The following is a 21,060-nucleotide window of genomic DNA, read 5'->3' on the forward strand; positions in this document are numbered from 1 at the left end:
GTGTGTCATGTGTTGTTGGCTTCATACATCAAAGAAAGAGAAGCAGGGTAAAACCATAAAACTAATATTGTAAAACCAGAAAGGCATATTAACATAACACAAACCAGTAGGTGGCGGTAATGCAACGCAACTATGGATGCCAACCGTCATAAAAAAACAATAGAAGAAGAACAAGAAGAAGAAGAAGAGACACCCCCCCACTCTACGCTCCGCCAATTGTAAGAAAGGGAACCCTTCTGGTCTCCTAAATGGGCGTGGTTCTCGGCTTGTGATTGGCTGTCTGTCAATGGTATGAAACTTCATTGGCTGACCAGTCTCCTAACGGCACGGCCGTAATTTCAAGCTCAATTCTTACCCAGAGAAAAGGTACAGCACTGAAAATGTAACAAGCAATAGTTTTTTAAACATCTTTATTTTAAAAGATGAAAAACCCCAGGTGCTTTAGTCCCAAGCTTCAATGCTCCTGGCCAATCCCGGCGCCACAGGGCGTGGTTATTGCTTATCCTATGTGGGGTTAGAAATCACGCACCAGCGACATTAGCTAGCTAGCTTACCGGAAGCGATATTTTTTTGAGATACTTCTGGCTCGCCTGGAAAGAAGGTGGGAGCAATGGGTGGGAGCAGCCAATCAGAGGCAGAGAGGGGCGGGTCATGCCTTCGCCTAGCCTTCGCCATCATGGGAAAAAAAATATCGCGTACGGGTAGACGGAGTGAAAAGATGGCGACAGCCTACGAGAGATACAATTTGTAAGTACAAGAATCTAGTTGACAGGCATTTCTGTTTATACTAATACCATTACAGAGCGAACATACTGAGACAGCTGAATACAGCCTGGGTCCTGGAGGCACAGAGGCGGTTTGCTGGTCGGTAGAAGAGTCGGTGACACATCGGCTGAAGTTGACTGACAGGCTTGGCTGGTAGAGCTTAGCTTAGCTTAGCTTAGCTTAGCCTGTCAAGTTTACCTCCCTCCATGCACATGCATTATGAAAGAGCATGTCATGACTGTGCTTCTGTGGACTTACAGGGGGTTTATAGCACAGTCAGGTACTGTGTATGCCATTACAATGTCGGGTCTGTTCAACACCAAACGCCATAATGATGAGGTCGTGCCCCCAATACGAAGGGAATACGCTAAGTTAGTTAGCTAACGTTAGCTAGCAGCAGCTGTGGATTTTGTCATCATCGTTGATGTTGTCACACCAGTCAGACCAGCATGTCATTCCTTGTAGGCTACTGTCTGTTACAGACCATTGTCATTGGGACAGACTTGTGAGCCTGTCTTGGCATGCCACCTTATAGCTTTTGACTGAGACTCACATTTCTTTCAAGCAGTTGGTTAATGATCAACCCTTAATATGACCAACCAAGGAAGGCAATTCAACTGAGTCCGAGCCCAGTAGTGAAATGTTTTTGCAGTGCAAACAAACGGTTGAGAGGAGTTTCCAATTAAATCTCAAGAAATGCCGCTTAAAGAATGAATAGATACACAATCTTTGCATGATATGCTGCCTGTGTTATTTGTTTTGTTTGACTGGATGTTGATTGTTTCACTGGTTGTCTTATTTTCTTCTCAAAATGTCATTTTGTTGACATTGGCATATTGGATCTGCCATCTTGCACTATGTGAACGAGGAGACCACAATGGAAATGACCTCTCGGGTTTTCTTGTGTTTTTAATCCTCAGCTATTTTGAATCCTATTCACCTCATGTAGAAGAAACAGTCTGGCTTGACAGACTAACAGGAAGTGTAAACACAATCGGAAGTTCTGATTGTGTTTTACACTTCCTGTGACTCATAAACCTAGTCTGACTCATATGTGAGTCAAACTACTAGGTTTGACCAGGTGAGTCAGTCAGACTAATTTGAGCAGGTAAAACAGGGGTCACACAATGGGTCAAGTGAGTGCGGGGCTACATAAGGTGAATATGGGGACTGATATTATGTTCAGCCGATCAGGTGTTTTAAGTTTTGTCAAATAAAACTAACTAACGTTATTGATTCAGGCAAAGACGACAGACTTCATTGGTCTTTTCCAGCAACACCCTGCTGCTTCACATAAGCCGTTTTCACACATGCGCTTTATACTGGGAAATGACCAGAAAGCGTTGTAATGCCTTCATGTGTGAAAGTTGTTTTCCGGTATAAGCGCGACCCCGTCATCGCGGACATTTCACCAGTTCCTAGGTTGTCATAAGAGCGGTATGGCTGCTTCATGTGTCGGCGTGCCCCCCCCCCCCCCTCTCTGCTCGCACTCTGGCCAGAGTCCTTCAGTCCAGCCCGACAGGGACACAGACAGCGAAAATGGCAGCGGCTTGAGTCTTGCAAGCCGCCCAATGCTTGTTGACAAAGCAAATGCACGAAGCGAAATGTGGAAGTATTTTGCTTACGTTGCTGACAGCGAAGGCAAGCCCCCTGGACACATCAAACGAAGCCAGTCTGTAAAAAGTGCTTCAACGCGACGCAGGTGAACGGATAAACATCGAACCAGCCAGGGTATTTCTCTCAGACAGGGATCCCAACTTCTTCAAAGATTTCAGTTCAAAGACTGCTTAGCGAATGTGAAGGATACAACTTACGTCAAACTTAAGTCAAGCGAGTGCGATTTATTGTGTGACAAGCGAACTTATTTCACCATCGGAGTTTTGCCGACCCCCAAAATAAGGAGGATTCCCCATCCAAGTGCACACGTCACTCCCCAGTCCCCACCCGCTCTGCAGTGCCCCCCCCCCCCCCCCCCCCCCAAATACACGCAATTTCGCTGCTATATTCACACATGTGAGCCCTCAGGTGTGAAGGGAAATTCCGGGAAATGGCCGATATTGATTTACAGGCAATGTTCCTGTACGCATATGTTCCTGTACGCATGTGTTCCTGTACGCATGTGTGTCTGTACGCATGTGTGAAAACGGCTATACAGACACCACATTCACACTGGGAGCTGCCCAGTATAACCACAGGCTTACAATGCCAGCCACCGAACAGCTTCACTGGAGCAGTTGGGACTTCAGTGCGTTGCTCAAGGGCACCTCGACAGTAGTTGATGAGGGAGTGAAACGGAGTGCTCCTCATTCACTTCCCCCAGCCAGTCTGGGCATTTAAACCCCCACCATTAACAGTTAAATTCACTCATGTTGCATTGTGTTAAATTCACTCAGTAATGTTGCGTTGTGTTGATGCCGGAGCACACGCGTGTTTGGAGTGGTGTTGAATATGAATGCATATGATGCAATGAATGGTAGGTTAACAGGGTAACCTTCCTCTTGCTCTCCCTCCAGGCACACGACCCCGGAGAAGTTCTTCATCGAGGCCTGCGATGAGGGAGCGGACGCTGTCCTGGCCATCGACCGGGTCTCCAATGAAATGACCCTCACTGGTACAGCCTCCTTTTCAAAGTTGACAGATTGTCCAATCATATCAAAGAAAATAGACACTGCCCAGCAGTGTTTTAGTCGAGTCTGAGTCCTGGACTCGTTTTCAGGACTTGTGACTCGACTTGGACTTGAGCACTGATGACTCGGACTTGGACTCGAACATTCATGCATTCAGACTCGGAAGTTGGAGACGAGGACTCGGACTTGTCAATTGTAAGAGGCCCTAATAATTTACCATAAGACATTGATAGCTATATTAATACAGTGACATTATACAACTTTGTGCAAGGGCAGACACGTGTTCCACCTAAATGTGGATTCACATTCAGTAACTATGGACTCAGACTCAGGTAATGGGGACTCGACTCTGACTCTTCTTTGGTCACTCGGACTCAGACTCAAACACTTGATACTGAGACTCTACATGGACTTGAGATAGAGTGACTTGATTACAACACTGCTACCCAGATAAGCTGATGGCCATGAATGAATTATTTAGCCACAATTTAATCTCTCTCCACTGATACTCATATGGAAAGGCTCCAATAGTGTAGATAGAGTGACCCATATCATAGCTCTTGCCGCATAGCATATCGTTTTTTTGTTTGTTTGATTTATTTGAAAGTTAAAAAGAAAAAACGTATACAAATAGTCCCCCCTTCCCACAGACACGGGAAAGAACCACAGTATGGCATTCCATATCTGACAAAGATAAAAACACAGAAAAGTCATAGACTTATTTCCACTGCGGTCCTCTTAGTGGCAACAAGACAGACAAGACGACAACAGATACAATAGCAACAACAACTCAAATATCAAAACAATATCAAATATGCATAAGGAATAGTTAGAAAACAACAGACCCTCCACTGGAAGGGGCATTTGGAAAATTGCTGTTGTACCTTTAAGCAAATAGCACCAAGTTGAGAATCCAACTTTCATGGCAGCTTGTGTTCTAATTGAAGCCTGTTGATTTGTTGTTGTGGTGTTTTTGCAGTGAAAAAGGATGTTCCTCCCTCAGCGGTCACCAGGCCCATCTGTGGCATCATGGGAACCATTCGCTTGGTAGCAGGTAGGTCCTGAAGCGTGTGCTTGTGATGCAGGTAGGTCCTGAAGCGTGTGCTTGTGATGCAGGTAGGTCCTGAAGCGTGTGCTTGTGATGCAGGTAGGTCCTGAAGCGTGTGCTTGTGATGCAGGTAGGTCCTGAAGCGTGTGCTTGTGATGCAGGTAGGTCCTGAAGCGTGTGCTTGTGATGCAGGTAGGTCCTGAAGCGTGTGCTTGTGATGCAGGTAGGTCCTGAAGCGTGTGCTTGTGATGCAGGTAGGTCCTGAAGCGTGTGCTTGTGATGCAGGTAGGTCCTGAAGCGTGTGCTTGTGATGCAGGTAGGTCCTGAAGCGTGTGCTTGTGATGCAGGTAGGTCCTGAAGCGTGTGCTTGTGATGCAGGTAGGTCCTGAAGCGTGTGCTTGTGATGCAGGTAGGTCCTGAAGCGTGTGCTTGTGATGCAGGTAGGTCCTGAAGCGTGTGCTTGTGATGCAGGTAGGTCCTGAAGCGTGTGCTTGTGATGCAGGTAGGTCCTGAAGCGTGTGCTTGTGATGCAGGTAGGTCCTGAAGCGTGTGCTTGTGATGCTGCGTTTAAGTCATTAAAGGGAGTAACTGAACAAGGCATGTAGCTGTGATGTTGCCATGTTTGGTTCAAGTAAGTAAAGTGAGTAACTGAACCTTTCCCACCACACAGGGATGTACCTGATTGTCATAACCAAGAAGCGGAACATGGGCAGCCTCCTCGGCCATGCAGTGTGGAAGGCAGTGGAGTTTGATACCATCTCCTATAAGAAGAGTGTGCTGCACCTCACAGAGATCCAGGTCAGTTTGATACCATCTCCTATAAGAAGAGCGTGCTGCACCTCACAGAGATCCAGGTCAGTTTGATACCATCTCCTATAAGAAGAGCGTGCTGCACCTCACAGAGACCCAGGTGACCAACACTTACTCCCAACTAGGGATGGGCATTTTGAATACATTTCCATAATCGAAATTCGGGAACATTAACGATCGATTATCGATAACAATAACGTTCAAGAAGTTAATCCGTTTGAGGTATCAAGGTGCAAAGTTACCTCGTGCAGCTTTCATTTCGGTGTGTGAATGGGTGAATGTAGGCACATTGTAAAGCCCTTTGGATAGAAGAGCTATATAAATGCAGTCCATTTTGACCATTTACCATCTGAAAAGAATCTCATCTGCCCATTTCTGCTCAATGAGTAGTTTTGGGCAAAATCAGGAGGTTGAATCTGTTGCTCTGCACTGTTGAAGACCATAATAGTGTGTGCTCAGTGTGGCCCCGCCCCGTGTGAGAAAGTAGCCCTCATGTTTCAGCCTGATCACTTTGATTCTCTGCTGCCTGTGCCATCTGAACCAGGATCTGATCAGGATCTGATTCTCTGCTGCCTGTGCCATCTGAACCAGGCGGCTACAGGATCTGATTCTCTGCTGCCTGTGCCATCTGAACCAGGCGGCTACAGGATCTGATTTCAGTGCATTATTCATCTTTGCTTCTATTCTCCTCACACTCATTGAACGAAACTGAAACGCGTGTGATTCGTTGTAAAGGCCACTGCACAACTGAAGCAGTGTAAACAGCAGGGAGCCGATTGTGAAAAAAGGATTATTGTAGGGATGGGATAATTATCTCACAAGGTGATTTGATACGAGATCTAGGATTCACCATTCTACACAACCACATACAATATAATCAATAAAAATTCAGTGACAACAAGGATATATATGAAATGATACATAATGAAAAGATGTAGGTTTTGACACTGTCACCACTGAAAACTCTTGTGTCTTGTGTGCTCTAGTCTCAAGAGAATCAGACGTTCCTGTCCATGATCACCAACGTGCTGAGCACAGACGGCTTCTACTTCTGCACTGACTTTGACCTGACGCACACGCTGCAGCGGCTGGCCAACACCAGCCCCGACTTCCAGGAGATGAGCCTGCTGGAGAGGGTGAGAGACACCACACATCTGGCTCAGGCCCCCATCAGAGACACCACACATCTGGCTCAGGCCCCCATCAGAGACACCACACATCTGGCTCAGGCCCCCATCAGAGACACCACACATCTGGCTCAGGCCCCCATCAGACACAACGCAAGGCGCACTGCACTTAGCCTGGGTAAACCCATCCCCCACGTGACCTGCTCTCAGGCCTGTTCTCAGTCACTATGTTATGATAGTGACTGGGAACTGAGAGAGCAGGTCACGTGGTGGCTGGGTTTACCTAGGCTACACTGCACTGCCTTTTTTGTCGAAGCCTCCAGTTTATAGTCACACAGACACAAGTTACAACTTAGAACTAGCATTGAAAAATTACTACTAGGAATTCCGCACCCTCATTTCTAGCGTGCTTCACACGCTTCACGTACACGCCTATGCACGTCCCTCCACCTTATTATAGTGTCTGTATTAGATTATGTATGCAGATGTAACATGTCTAGACATTGATTTATGTTCGTGGTTGTAGTGGGTATGAGGGATTCAAAAACAAACAGATTGACCTTGAAAACCACCCAAATTAATATAATGATTTGCGTAGCACTATTATGGATTGATTGGTTGATTTGTCACTCAGATTATATTTGTGTTTTCAGGCAGATCAGAGGTTCGTGTGGAACGGGAATCTGCTGAGAGAATTGGCAGCACAGCCGGAGGTAACACAGATGTAACTGTTGTCTGCCAGGCCCATTGCTTTTTAATTGTTTCTGTTAATGATACCAGCAATCAGATGTTTGGTGCTTTGTTATTGTTCACTGTATGACTTTAACTGACTTTATTAACTGTGTTTATGAACCTGTTTCCCCACAGCTTCACAGGTTTGCCCTCCCTGTTGTGCACGGATGTATCCTTCTCATTCACTGTCTGTGGAGCATTAGCTTGTAGAAAGCCTCCAGTAGACTGTAGCCTGGAGTAGTGGAGGATCAGGAGGTAGAGCGGGTCGTCCACCAACCAGAAGGTCGGTGGTTCGATCCCCGGCTCCTCCAGTCCGCATGTCGAAGTGTCCTTGGGGAAGACACTGAACCCCAAATTGCTCCTGATGGCTGTGCCAGCACCCTGCGTGGCAGCTGGCCACCTGGCCACCTTCAGTGTGTGAATGGGTGAATGTAGGCACATTGTAAAGCGCTTTGGATAAAAGTGCTATATAAATGCAGTGCATTTACCATGAGCATGTGACTCTGTGACCTTGACCCTACTGCTCCAGTTATTGTCATGAAGCCTTGCCGCATCAACGGCAAGATCTTTGAATGGATCCTGATCTCCAGGAGAAGCTGTTTCCGGGCCGGAGTCAGATACTACGTCAGAGGTAAATATACTACATCAGATACTACGTCAGAGGTAAATATACTACATCAGATACTACGTCAGAGGTAAATATACTACATCAGATACTGCGTCAGAGGTAAAGATACTACATCAGATACTACGTCAGAGGTAAATATACTACATCAGATACTACGTCAGAGGTAAATATACTACATCAGATACTGCGTCAGAGGTAAAGATACTACATCAGATACTACGTCAGAGGTAAAGATACTACATCAGACTACGTCAGAGGTAAATATACTACATCAGATACTACGTCAGAGGTAAAGATACTACATCAGATACTACGTCAGAGGTGAATATACTACATCAGATACTACATCAGAGGTAAAGATACTACATCAGATACTACGTCAGAGGTAAAGATACTACATCAGATACTACGTCAGAGGTAAAGATACTACATCAGATACTACGTCAGAGGTAAAGATACTACATCAGACTACGTCAGAGGTAAATATACTACATCAGATACTACGTCAGAGGTAAAGATACTACATCAGATACTACGTCAGAGGTGAATATACTACATCAGATACTACATCAGAGGTAAAGATACTACATCAGATACTACGTCAGAGGTAAAGATACTACATCAGATACTACGTCAGAGGTAAATATACTACATCAGATACTATGTCAGAGGTGAATATACTACATCAGATACTACGTCAGAGGTAAATATACTACATCAGATACTACGTCAGAGGTAAAGATACTACATAACATGCAACTAGAGACCATCTTGCGATGGGATGATCACACCAGCTGCAACGCCCACGACTTCAAACTAATGTTTGTGCTCATGTCTACATTTAACCAATAACAACCAATTTGAAAACATTTGTTATTCATAAACTTAGACTTTAGTGAGAACGTTCAGACTAGCCAACGTTTGAAGTGAAGTCTGACAGGTGCAACAGGCTGCAGGCATGGTGGTGTGGACGTAGAGGTGTCACTGGGGAAATGGCTGGAGGAGGTGGTCATAGCATGGCTAACTTAGTTTTCTGTCCTGCTGTCTGCTCCATAGGCATCGACTCAGAGGGCCACGCTGCTAACTTTGTGGAGACAGAGCAGATCGTTCTGTATGAAGGAGCAAGGGCTTCATTTGTTCAGGCAAGTATGAAGACATCAATCCTTTCTCCATTCATGTTGCAGCTATAGTGAGAAGAACACACAGCTGGCAGGTACTGTTATCTGGAACAAGAAGTTTGCGCGGCGCCCAAACTTGTAGTTGAGAGGTTGAACCACTTTGGAAGACGTCTTTAAGAATTTAAAGGTGCAGAAATAAATGATCTAGCTAAGCGTTTTGTTTTCTCTAACAGACACGAGGCTCCATGCCCTTCTTCTGGTCTCAGAGACCCAACCTGAAATACAAACCTAAACCCATCATCAGCCGAGCCACCAGCCAGGTAAGAGCGTGCATCTTCAGTTGTCCACATGTACTCGTTTTAATAGTGATGTATGAAAATGAAAATGTGACGCTAACATTTTGAAAATCATTTCTAGATGGATGGCTTCCAAAGGCATTTTGACTCTCAGGTCCTCATCTATGGGAAGCAAAGTATTCTGAACCTGGTAAGCCCCCTATATTATATATATAACCTATATTATATAACCTGTATTATATATATATATATATATAACCTGGTAAGCCCCCTATATTCAAGCTCTTTGCGTATTATTTGCTTTTAGAATAATAATGAAAAGAGGAAATTGCACACTGTGTTTTTGTCCCTTTCAGGTCAATCAGAAGGGCTCAGAGAAGCCACTAGAACAGGCCTTTGCCAAGATGGTGTCTGGCATGGAGAATGGTCTGATCAAGTAAGTGCCACTCACCAGCAGTTCCCCATAGGTTGAGGCCACGTCTCGTCATAGACGCTGGTTTAGCTGGCTCAGCCTGGCTGGGGGCGTGGTCAGGGTGGGGTAAAAACCCCCGTTCTATCCATTCAGCAAAGTTAGAATTTAGCTGATAGCCCAGCCCAGGCAGACACGATCGGGGATTTAACCACCGCAGTAAACGCACATCTGAGCAGACGTCTTGTGTTCTGCTCTAGAACCCCCAAACCTGTAGTTTAGAGCCGCAGCACCGTCTTTTGGTGAGTCAGCCTATGAGATATATGGGCGGTTTTACCCCACTCGCGCGCTAGCCGTTTAACATTTTGTGGGCGTTCCCAGACATGCGGACTGTCTCTATGGTTATGTACACTGTTTAAAGTGTCAGTCACGGTGTAATGTACAAAGACCTTTATACTGTCTCTACTGTCTGTAGCTACGTGTTTAAAGTGTCAGTTATACTGTCTCTACTGTCTGTAGCTACGTAGCCTTTGACTTCCACAAAGAGTGCAGCCGGATGAGATGGCATCGCCTGCAGATCTTAGTGGACGCTGTAGCTGAGACCCAGGATGAATACAGGTACCTCATCCAGACAGCTATTATCCAGGGTTCCTACGCAGGGCTGGAAAGTTTGGAAAACTATTAAAATTGTATATGATAATTAAGTCTTGAATAGTTTGGGAATTTGAAAACATTTCTGCAAAAGTATGGAAAATGTTGTGGTCCAGTTCCGATGCACACATAATTATAGCTTTTTATGGGCATCTGGGTAGTGCTAGATGCCCTGCCTACCAACACGAGGGTCACATGTGTGTTTGTGTGTGTCTGTGTCTGTGTGTGTGTGTGTGTGTGTGTGTGTGTGTGTGTGTGTGTGTGTGTGTGTGTGTGTGTGTGTGTGTCTGTGTGTGTGTGTGTGTGTGTGTGTGTGTGTGTGTGTGTCTGTGTGTGTGTGTGTGTCTGTGTCTGTGTCTGTGTGTGTGTGTGTGTGTGTGTGTGTGTGTGTGTGTGTGTGTGTGTGTCTGTAGCTACTTCATGGTGAACACAGAGGGGAAGGTGTTGGCCCAGCAGAAAGGCGTGTTCCGCAGTAACTGCATGGACTGCCTGGACAGGACCAACGTCATCCAGAGCCTGCTCGCTCGATGTGCCCTACAGTCCCAGCTGCAGGTAGAGAGACAGAGAGAGAGAGAGAGAGAGAGAGAGAGAGAGATATGTGCCCTACAGTCCCAGCTGCAGGTAGAGAGACAGAGAGAGAGAGAGAGAGAGATATGTGCCCTACAGTCCCAGCTGCAGGTAGAGAGACACAGAGAGAGAGAGAGAGAGAGAGAGAGAGAGAGAGATATGTGCCCTACAGTCCCAGCTGCAGGTAGAGAGACACAGACAGAGAGAGAGAGAGAGAGAGATGTGCCCTACAGTCCCAGCTGCAGGTAGAGAGACACAGACAGAGAGAGAGAGAGAGAGAGAGAGAGAGAGACGTGCCCTACAGTCCCAGCTGCAGGTAGAGAGACACAGACAGAGAGAGAGAGAGAGAGAGAGAGAGATGTGCCCTACAGTCCCAGCTGCAGGTAGAGAGACACAGACAGAGAGAGAGAGAGAGAGAGAGCGAGACGTGCCCTACAGTCCCAGCTGCAGGTAGAGAGACACAGACAGAGAGAGAGAGAGAGAGAGAGAGAGAGATGTGCCCTACAGTCCCAGCTGCAGGTAGAGAGACACAGACAGAGAGAGAGAGAGAGAGAGAGAGAGATGTGCCCTACAGTCCCAGCTGCAGGTAGAGAGACACAGACAGACAGACAGAGAGAGAGAGAGAGAGAGATGTGCCCTACAGTCCCAGCTGCAGGTAGAGAGACACAGACAGAGAGAGAGAGAGAGAGAGAGAGAGATGTGCCCTACAGTCCCAGCTGCAGGTAGAGAGACACAGACAGAGAGAGAGAGAGAGAGAGAGAGAGAGATGTGCCCTACAGTCCCAGCTGCAGGTAGAGAGACACAGACAGAGAGAGAGAGAGAGAGAGAGACGTGCCCTACAGTCCCAGCTGCAGGTAGAGAGACACAGACAGAGAGAGAGAGAGAGAGAGAGAGAGAGAGATGTGCCCTACAGTCCCAGCTGCAGGTAGAGAGACACAGACAGAGAGAGAGAGAGAGATGCCCTACAGTCCCAGCTGCAGGTAGAGAGACACAGACAGAGAGAGAGAGAGAGAGAGAGAGAGAGAGATGTGCCCTACAGTCCCAGCTGCAGGTAGAGAGACACAGACAGAGAGAGAGAGAGAGAGAGAGATGTGCCCTACAGTCCCAGCTGCAGGTAGAGAGACACAGACAGAGAGAGAGAGAGAGAGAGAGAGAGATGTGCCCTACAGTCCCAGCTGCAGGTAGAGAGACACAGACAGAGAGAGAGAGAGAGATTCAATACTTTATAGACAGTTTTCACTGAGTTGTGTTGCTTATCTTATTTCCTGTCAGCTATTGTATTAACAAACACTGCAACAGGAAGTGAGCTGGGGGCAATTTATAATGTTTATGTTGTCAAGTCAAAAACCGCCCATTGGTCCCAAAAATCTCATATGGGAACTGTGGATCTGCTTCACTCATCAGGTATGTTCTCTGAACATCTCAGGTATGTGCTCTGAACATTTGTCCACAGGATGGGAGTTCTGACCTCATGTACTGTATGTTCTCTGAATGTTTCTCCACAGAGGATGGGCGTTCTGAACGTCAGCCAGCGGATCGACGAACAGGCCGATTTTGAGAAGATCTACAAGAACGGTAATTGCCTCATGACTGATCTTAGCATGAACTGTGTGATTGGACGGCACGGTGGCTCAGTGGTTAGCACTGTTGCCTCACAGCAAGAAGGTCCCGCGTTCGAACCCCGGTCCGTCCCAGGTCCTTTCTGTGTGGAGTTTGCATGTTCTCCCCGTGTTCGTGTGGGATTCCTCCCACCATCAAAGACATGTATGTTAGGGTTAATACTCCTGTCAGTGCTCCTGACCAAGGTAGTGGCAAAAAGTACTGGAGTTGGTCCCCGGGCGCTGCACTGCGGCTGCCCACCGCTCCTAGTTCTAGGAAGGTTCCTAGTAGAGGATGGCTCAAATGCAGAGGATGAATTTCCTCATGGGGATAAGTAAAAGGATCACTTCATTACTAGCTGAACCAATGTGAAATGGACTGTAGCGACTGACCCCGCCCCCACACTGTTCTCTGTGTGTGCTCTCTAACTAGCATGGGCTGACAATGCTAATGCATGCGCAGTACAGTATGCAGGCACCGGAGCCTTGAAAACAGACTTCACAAGGTATGCATCACACACACACACACACACACACACACACACACACACACACACACACACACACACACATTTTGGCGCTTTTCGAACACATGGTACCGACTTGCCTTTTTTTGTTTTTTGGGCGAGTAGCGCGCTGAGCCGAGCTGAGGCCATACTTTTTATGCCTCCGTAGCCAGGAGGCATTATGGATCCGGGTTGTCCGTCCGTACGTACGTATGTCCGTCTGTCCGTCCATCCGATGTTCGTTAACGCGATATCTGAGGAATCGACTTAGACTCAAGGATGATCTGATTAGATTTTGGTGGTCAAAGTTCAAGGTCACTGTGACCTCCCACATCCAATTTCCAAGCTCTGTAATGCAACATCTCAGGAACGCCTTGATGGAATTTCTTCCAATTTGCCTCAAATGGCGATTTGGACTCAAGAATGAACTAATGGCGGAGGCATAAACCGCGGTGCGGTCATTCTAGTTTAGTAGCAAATATGTCGAGGTTCCGAGCGAGCTGAGGAGATAGCAAAAGGTGATGTGAAAACACTGCAGACTGCTGATTGGTCAATGCTAAGAGATAATTGTCATATGCTAACGGTAGCTACCAGTTAGCTTGTCTTACCCTCTTGCGTGTAGGATTTCACAAACTCCTGTTTTTTCAGCAGTCTCTTGTCTTGTTGCCTTCAGCCTCTTCTGAAATTAAATCAGTCTCCTTGCTTAGCCTTAAAGGGATGGTTCACACTTACAGCTCCACACTTACAGGGAATGCATTGTCTCCACCTGTACCTCATACAACCCCACATCAAAAAATCACAACTAACCCTTTAACAGACTGTTTTTGAGAGAAATGGAAGGCTCGGACATGACAAAAAAAAACTCTGAATTGAAAAGTACTTAAATACTTAGAACACATCCAACGCGTTGTGACAGACAACAGCCGTAGCTTTAAGGGAAGTTTAATTGTAACATGTATGGACAAGTAGGGTCGCTATAAAAGGGAACCTCTGAGGCCATCTCCTTGCTGTGACTACTTACAGTTTAACGGCATTAGAGTTTCATAAAAGAGAGTAGAGGCGAGTAGAGTCAAAGCGTCGCTATGCGGTGGAAAAGCGCCAAAAGACAAATCAGTTGCATATATTTGTGTTGTTGTCTAGCAGCCTTCTGGATCGTGGCTTGCTTGTCAATGTGCTGTTTATTGGAAGTTGGTTTCTGTTTGGCTCGGCTTCCTCAGGACGGGGAAGAGGACCCAGTGGGGGCTGGTGATGGATGGCTGGAACTCCATGATCCGCTACTACAAGAACAACTTCTCTGACGGCTTCAGACAAGTAGGATCTGTTTTCACCAACACGGAAGCCACTGGGTGTCATGATCAGAGACCCTTTATTAGAGCGAGAGGACTCAACTGCCAGTCAACTCCTGTATCTGTCATGCATGGTTTCGCCACTGCTAGGACACCCCTTTAATAGACTTACGGCAGGTCCTGAGTCTATTGGAGTCAAAGGGAGAAGTGAACGCGATCACAGATTATGACAGATTATTTCGCTCCATATTAACCAAAGCACATATTTGACCCATTTTCCACAAGCCACATATCTTCTGAACATTCTGACACTAAAATGACATTTTTCAGACAGACAAATCAGGAGAAAATTAACTTTGATTTCAAGACCTGTCTCTGTCCCAACAACACACAATGGTGAGATCTGGCAACATATCTTCAATATCTCTGTTGGATCAACAGATCTCTATATCTCTGTTGGATCAACATATCTTCTATATCTGTGTTGGATCAACATATCTTCTATATCTCTGTTGGATCAACAGATCTTCTATATCTCTGTTGGATCAACATATCTTCTATATCTCTGTTGGATCAACATATCTTCTATATCTCTGTTGGATCAACAGATCTTCTATATCTCTGTTGGATCAACATATCTTCTATATCTCTGTTGGATCAACATATCTTCTATATCTCTGTTGGATCAACAGATCTTCTATATCTCTGTTGGATCAACATATCTTCTATATCTCTGTTGGATCAACAGATCTTCTATATCTCTGTTGGATCTTGTACTGGGTTGATATCAGATCAAAATAAGGCACAAACATTGAAAGTCCAGCAGTAATGCATTAGTGTTAAAAATGCCCAACCTGTAATAACGGGAAGTTATTGGGATTGGGATATGTCAAAGGCCCCCCTGTGTACCCAAGACAACATTTAAACCCATTTCTATACAAACTATCATGTAGGTGGCCTATCATGGAAAAGAAGTACTCTACTCCTGTATTTACATATGCATATTCAAAATCAGTACATGCTGCTACATTAATTTGACAGATTAGTCTGCTATTTCTCCATCAAGACACGCTTTCGGAAACTTTTCAAAATTTCTAATTTCCACGTCTTCAAAAAAAAGCCTGCTTGAAGATGTGAAATTTCCAAAATGGCTCTGTACCATTACAACTACTGTTGATGTTTTTATACAAAATTTATTTTTATCAAAAACTATAGAATCTGAGTGTAGCCACATGCACAATTTTACTTAAGTTTGAATCACCCACCGTTTATTCTGAATATGTCGATAGTTAAAGGCAGCAGCATAGCCTTATGTCTGCAAGGTTGATCATTCATAAGATGTTAGTGTGACTGATTCTGAAATGAGGAACATGCTAATATGGTTTCATTGATGTTAGGATTCCATCGACCTGTTTCTGGGAAACTTTGCTTTGGATGAAACAGACGGGCCGACTCCTCTTCGCGTTCAGAAGGACTGGAAGTTCCTCATGGTCAGTTCTTCTCAGTCTGTTATGTTTCTGTTAAGTTCCTCATGGTCAGTTCTCAGTCTGTTATGTTTCTGTGAAGTTCCTCATGGTCAGTTCTCAGTCTGTTATGTTTCTGTTAAGTTCCTCATGGTCAGTTCTTCTCAGTCTGTTATGTTTCTGTTAAGTTCCTCATGGTCAGTTCTTCTCAGTCTGTTATGTTTCTGTTAAGTTCCTCATGGTCAGTTCTTCTCAGTCTGTTATGTTTCTGTGAAGTTCCTCATGGTCAGTTCTCAGTCTGTTATGTTTCTGTTAAGTTCCTCATGGTCAGTTCTTCTCAGTCTGTTATGTTTCTGTGAAGTTCCTCATGGTCAGTTCTTCTCAGTCTGTTATGTTTCTGTTAAGTTCCTCATGGTCAGTTCTTCTCAGTCTGTTATGTTTCTGTTAAGTTCCTCATGGTCAGTTCTTCTCAGTCTGTTATGTTTCTGTTAAGTTCCTCATGGTCAGTTCTTCTCAGTCTGTTATGTTTCTGTTAAGTTCCTCATGGTCAGTTCTCAGTCTGTTATGTTTCTGTTAAGTTCCTCATGGTCAGTTCTTCTCAGTCTGTTATGTTTCTGTGAAGCCAAGTTCACACCAATGATTCTCAATGCTCTGCAACTCTGATGAGATGAGCCGGGTCTGTTCAGACCGCTGCAACTTTGTTCTGGAACAGTTTTGTTGCGTTGCGAATCATTGGTGTGAACTGGGCTGAAGCATTAGCAGCACCAGATTGTGAATGGACTCGAAGTTTTAACAGTTTAAATGCTCTTCCTTGTGCAGCTGCTCGTCATTATGCTGGTGGCCTTTTCCATGTGCGTCATCGGTCTTCTCAGGCCTGGTAAGTTCCCATTTTCTCTGCAAACAAATCTCCACTCATTATCTGTGGTAATGTTATTAAACATTCACATTATTAAAGGAACACTCTGAAAAGAAACGGCTGAAAAGAGGGAGGGGACTTCCATTCCTTTAGAATGAGTTTCTTGGTGACAATCGTCCCCTGTATCAGAGACTGCTGATGAAAGTAGAAATAGCTAACAAAATAGTCGCCTGGAAACAGCCGGCACTCTGATGACATCATCAACAGCTGACCAAATTACACTAAATGACAATAAAATTACGAACATTGTTATAAACATTTAGGATAATGTAAGTACACAACTAAATATACCAGTATAACATAAGTCTACTCCTTTTTAGATATTTGAATGAGGAAATGTGAACATATTGTGGCTTTAACGTATAGTCTTGGTAAATGGTAAATGGCCTGCATTTATATAGCGCCTTTATCCAAAGCGCTTTACAATCAAGATTCAAGATTCAAGATTCAAGATTTATTAAGTGTCCCAAAAGGGCAAATTGGATTGCAGAAAGCGTAGTACGAAGTACATACATAAAAACAAATAAGACAAAAAGAACATTGTAAAAACAGTCTAGAGCAGCAGGTTAAAGTGCAACACAATAGTTAAAGTGCAAATGACAACAGTAGCAACGATCTAAAGTGCACAGTAGAGATATAAAGTGCATAGTAGCAAAGTGCAGTTCGCTCACAGCAGCACATTTATATCACAAGAAAGAGCTACAATGTATCATTGTATTAAAGCACAAGAGAAAAAACCTCAGTCCAGACCAAAGGGCAGACAAAGTATATCAGTAGGTTCATTCACCCATTCACACACCGATGGCGGCAGGTTACCACGCAGGGTGCTGGCACACCATCGGGAGCAATTTGGGGTTCAGTATCTTGCCCAAGGACACTTCGACATGCAGACTGGAGGAGGCGGGAATCGAACCACCGACCTCTTTTATCCAAAGCGATTAGTGGACAACCTGCTCTACCTCCTGAGCTACAGCTGCCCCTAGTCTTGTCACAAATGTTTCTAAATGAATGGAGAATTGGTTGTAGCTCTACTACTGGTAACAGTTACTGATGCCCCCCCTCCCCCTGCAGGTGACACATGGACTGACACCCTGGCCTACGTGATGTTCTGCGGGGTGGCTGGAGCCGTCACGGCCGGCATCATCGTGCAGAACGGACCAGAGTTTGTGGACGCCCCCAAGCTGGTCCAGAAGGAGAAGATGGACTGATGCTGACGTCTGGACGCCCCCAAGCTGGTCCAGAAGGAGAAGATGGACTGATGCTGATGTGTGCGTGTGTGTGTGAGTGAAGCAGCTGGGCCAGGCAGGCTCATATACCTCGTCATCTTCCACCTCCTCGTCCTCTCGCTGTGTGATGTCTCCTCCAGGCACAGATGTTCTTCCAATCTGCTTTCCCCTACACAGTTTACATTTTGTTTCCCACATTCCTCAGCTCCGAGGTTGGGTTTTGTCTGTTAGCTTGTTGTCACGCAGATGGTCTGCGATAGCACTTCAGTCAATTGTTTTGACATTCCTCCGTTTATATAATATTGTAATCTCCCTAAGATCTAAGTAGGGCTGCAACAAACGATATTTTCATTATCGATTAATCTGTCGGTGAAAGATGTTGATCACTTTTTCCCCAAAGCCCAAGATGACATCCTCAAATGTCTTCTTTTGTTCTGACCAGCAGCCCACATCGGTTTACTGTCATAAAAGACTAACGAAACCAGAAAAAGCTGGAAAGAGATTTTTTTTTTAATACTCTAAGCAGATTAATTGAATATAAATATAGTTGATGATTCATTTTCTGTCAATCGACTAATCGTTGCAGCTCTAGATTCAACTGTCACGAAACTTCTACATTACTGCACTTTTAGTATTTGTCTACGGTTTGACCTGGGAAACATCTTTTAAGGAGTTGTTGTGGTGATTGAGTAACGATAAATGAGCCCAGATGCGGCGGCACTTTGACTTGCACATATTGAAATTTGTTGTCTGTAAACAATTAGGATAGCAGTCTACACAGTATGTACACGCTGAGTTGTCATTTTGAATGTAACAATTCTTACAAACCAGTTAATCACATATATATTCGCGTAATCTATGGGTGGTGCACGAGCAAAGAATATGTCTTCCTTTTACCCTAATTGTGGAAAATATTGATCATGATTCTATTTGAGTAAGGGCTTATTATTTCATACGTCTTATTTTTACACTTTGCCCCATTTCCTCCCAGAAGCTCGGGATCGCCTCGCTTCCGTATAGAAGAGAACAAATCCAAAATCCACTATGGGATCACTGATCACTGCCTTATGACCTTTAACCCCTTCTGATGTTTTCCTTCTTCATTATATCATGATCATAATGTGTTGAGGGTTTAAGATCTTGCACTGAGGTTGATTTGAGATTTACCAATTTAGAGGAATCTGATACTTTATCTTAATTTCCCCCCTGTTTGATGTCACATTCTGTGGCATTCCGGCTCTACCTTTTCAACAGCGTTTTTTTTTTTTTTTTAGATTATTATCCAAATCAAACCAAAATGTAATACAAGCTGGTGGCTGAGTGATGGAATGAAGTTTAAATGTAATACAAGCTGGTGGCTGAGTGATGGAATGAAGTTCCAATTGTTGTGTTCATTTAGCAAAACATCTAATGTACTTATCTTCTCAAAAGAGGTGATGAGATCTTTGATGGCTGACATGATGATGTGCAGCTTGTGTGCTTGGGTGACTGACATCTGTATCATGAACATATCCTTGTAATGCCTGTACGTTTTCAAATGAAGTTTGTATTTACAGATTTACAGATCGATTATTTATTTAATAATTATTAATGATCTTACTAATATAATCAGGCGGCCTTCCGCGGCGCACACCACGCAGCGGCCAAGCTCCGGGGGAGCGGCCGAGCTGAGTCTGCGAGATGTCACGGGCAAACCAACGATGCATGATGGTGTAGAGATGACAGGAGACAGGAGCGCAATATGTCTAGTTTACATAATTCATACTGTATGAATCATACTGTAGGTGGAAGTGGCAGGTTTAACAGCTTGGAGGCAGAACTGTCATTCACAAACTACTAACGTAGCCTGAAGGTTGCACAATGACTTGGCCTACCGTATTCTATCCATACTACCGTTTTTGCATTGATTTTGTTTCTCAACATGAATCAGTAAAGGAACCAATCACATGTTGCATGACATAAGAAACGGACAAAATAAGTTGTTTGTAAGATGCGTGAGCTTGTAGCATAACATGCAAAGTCAAACTGTACTCTACTGTACTTTCCACAAGACACTCCACACTTTCCAAATACAAAAGCCTAGTGGGGCATGCTGGCAAAATTCCTGCAAACCTTTTTAATTAACAAAAATAACAAGCTGATAATCTGATATGAAGGCATTTGCAAATTGTATTTTGCACACTTGAAAATAGCAGTTTACAACTTCAAAATACATGAATGATTTGCTAAATGTATCGCACACACATTTTGCTTTTCAAGTTTTCAAAGAAGCTACATTTTTGTCTTCCAAGTTTGCACATGTTACAACCTCACGCATCTTACAAGTGCACCATCTTTTTGTGTTTGTTTTGTTATGGCTGTATGTTACTGAGTAGTATATAATGGATTAGGAAACCTTGTGATTTTATAACTATAAAAATGATGAAGTTAACTATAAAAGTACACTCTATATTTAACTATAAAATTACACTACAAGTCCTAAGGTATTGGAGAATATGTTTTGTTTTGCTGTGGAACATGTAAATTAATTTGTATTTAACACAATCTTCAACTGTCCTTCCAGGAAATTATGTCATCCAGTGGTTTCTTTGATTGTCAATAAACTCCAGTAAATACACACAGATGACTGGTATTGTTCAATTTTTCATTCTACTCAGGCAAGGCTAACTCAATAACTGACTCAAATTAAGAATTTCTGCTCTTAGAAATCAAAAGGAAAATTTAAAAAACAACACAGATCCTTTCAGATAAAGTAGGCTAGTAGTCAAATATATACTGTTTTTTTTTTTTTCTTTCTTTAGGCTACATAATTACTTTTTGCCACAATCCTTTTTGTAAGTTCTATGAACAGTGTTGGGCACTAAAGTAATGCGTTACTGTAATTTTATCACTTTCTGCAGTAACTAGTAAGTGATTTTAATTTCTAAAACAACGAATTCCTGGCCTTGATTGCGGCTAAAAAACTGTGTCTATGTACAGTATGTAGCCTATCTATTATGTAGGCCTATCTAAGTTACTAATCCAACTTGGCATACCAATGCATCTCGCCATATAATAGATTCTGACTAGTCTTGTTTTAACATTCAGCTCAATTTACAGACCTACAAATGATGGCTGGTCACTTACCAAAGCTGAGAACAGAGTGTGTGTGTGGGGGGGGGGCACAAAAAGCCATTGTGGGAGGCGGAGCACCATCGACATAGCTCAGTGGGTGCTCACTGTCAGTTTGTTACAGTCTATGCCATAGACTGTAACAAACTGACAGTGAGCACCAGAACAAACCATAG

At 44.2% G+C, this 21,060-nt stretch overlaps 1 protein-coding gene across 1 annotated transcript; it reads left to right on the plus strand.

Annotated features, from left to right (window-relative positions):
• The first annotated feature begins 695 nt into the window (after positions 1 to 695).
• sacm1la (SAC1 like phosphatidylinositide phosphatase a) lies at positions 696 to 20,374 on the plus strand. The gene is made up of 20 exons (XM_083646158.1): positions 696 to 747; positions 3,279 to 3,376; positions 4,372 to 4,446; positions 5,111 to 5,238; positions 6,237 to 6,386; positions 7,031 to 7,090; positions 7,245 to 7,278; positions 7,639 to 7,740; positions 8,794 to 8,879; positions 9,089 to 9,175; positions 9,273 to 9,341; positions 9,508 to 9,587; positions 10,080 to 10,178; positions 10,625 to 10,763; positions 12,284 to 12,353; positions 12,810 to 12,882; positions 14,100 to 14,193; positions 15,566 to 15,658; positions 16,451 to 16,508; positions 17,619 to 20,374. The coding sequence occupies exons 1-20, from the start codon at positions 719 to 721 to the stop codon at positions 17,753 to 17,755; spliced, it is 1,761 nt and encodes a 586-aa protein (XP_083502284.1). The 5' UTR covers positions 696 to 718; the 3' UTR covers positions 17,756 to 20,374.
• The last annotated feature ends 686 nt before the right edge of the window (positions 20,375 to 21,060 follow it).

The sequence above is a fragment of the Poromitra crassiceps genome, assembly GCF_964638095.1.
Source record: "Poromitra crassiceps genome assembly, chromosome: 11".
Lineage (NCBI taxonomy): Eukaryota > Metazoa > Chordata > Actinopteri > Beryciformes > Melamphaidae > Poromitra > Poromitra crassiceps.

What these genes read in the sequence shown, in the direction of transcription:
- sacm1la (XM_083646158.1), top strand. Translation starts at nt 719, where the DNA reads ATGGCGACAGCCTACGAGAGATACAATTT. An exon ending in AACCATTCGCTTGGTAGCAG is followed by an intron (nt 4,447 to 5,110) that starts GTAGGTCCTGAA and finishes CCCACCACACAG; the next exon opens with GGATGTACCTGATTGTCATA. An exon ending in AGCAAAGTATTCTGAACCTG is followed by an intron (nt 9,342 to 9,507) that starts GTAAGCCCCCTA and finishes TGTCCCTTTCAG; the next exon opens with GTCAATCAGAAGGGCTCAGA.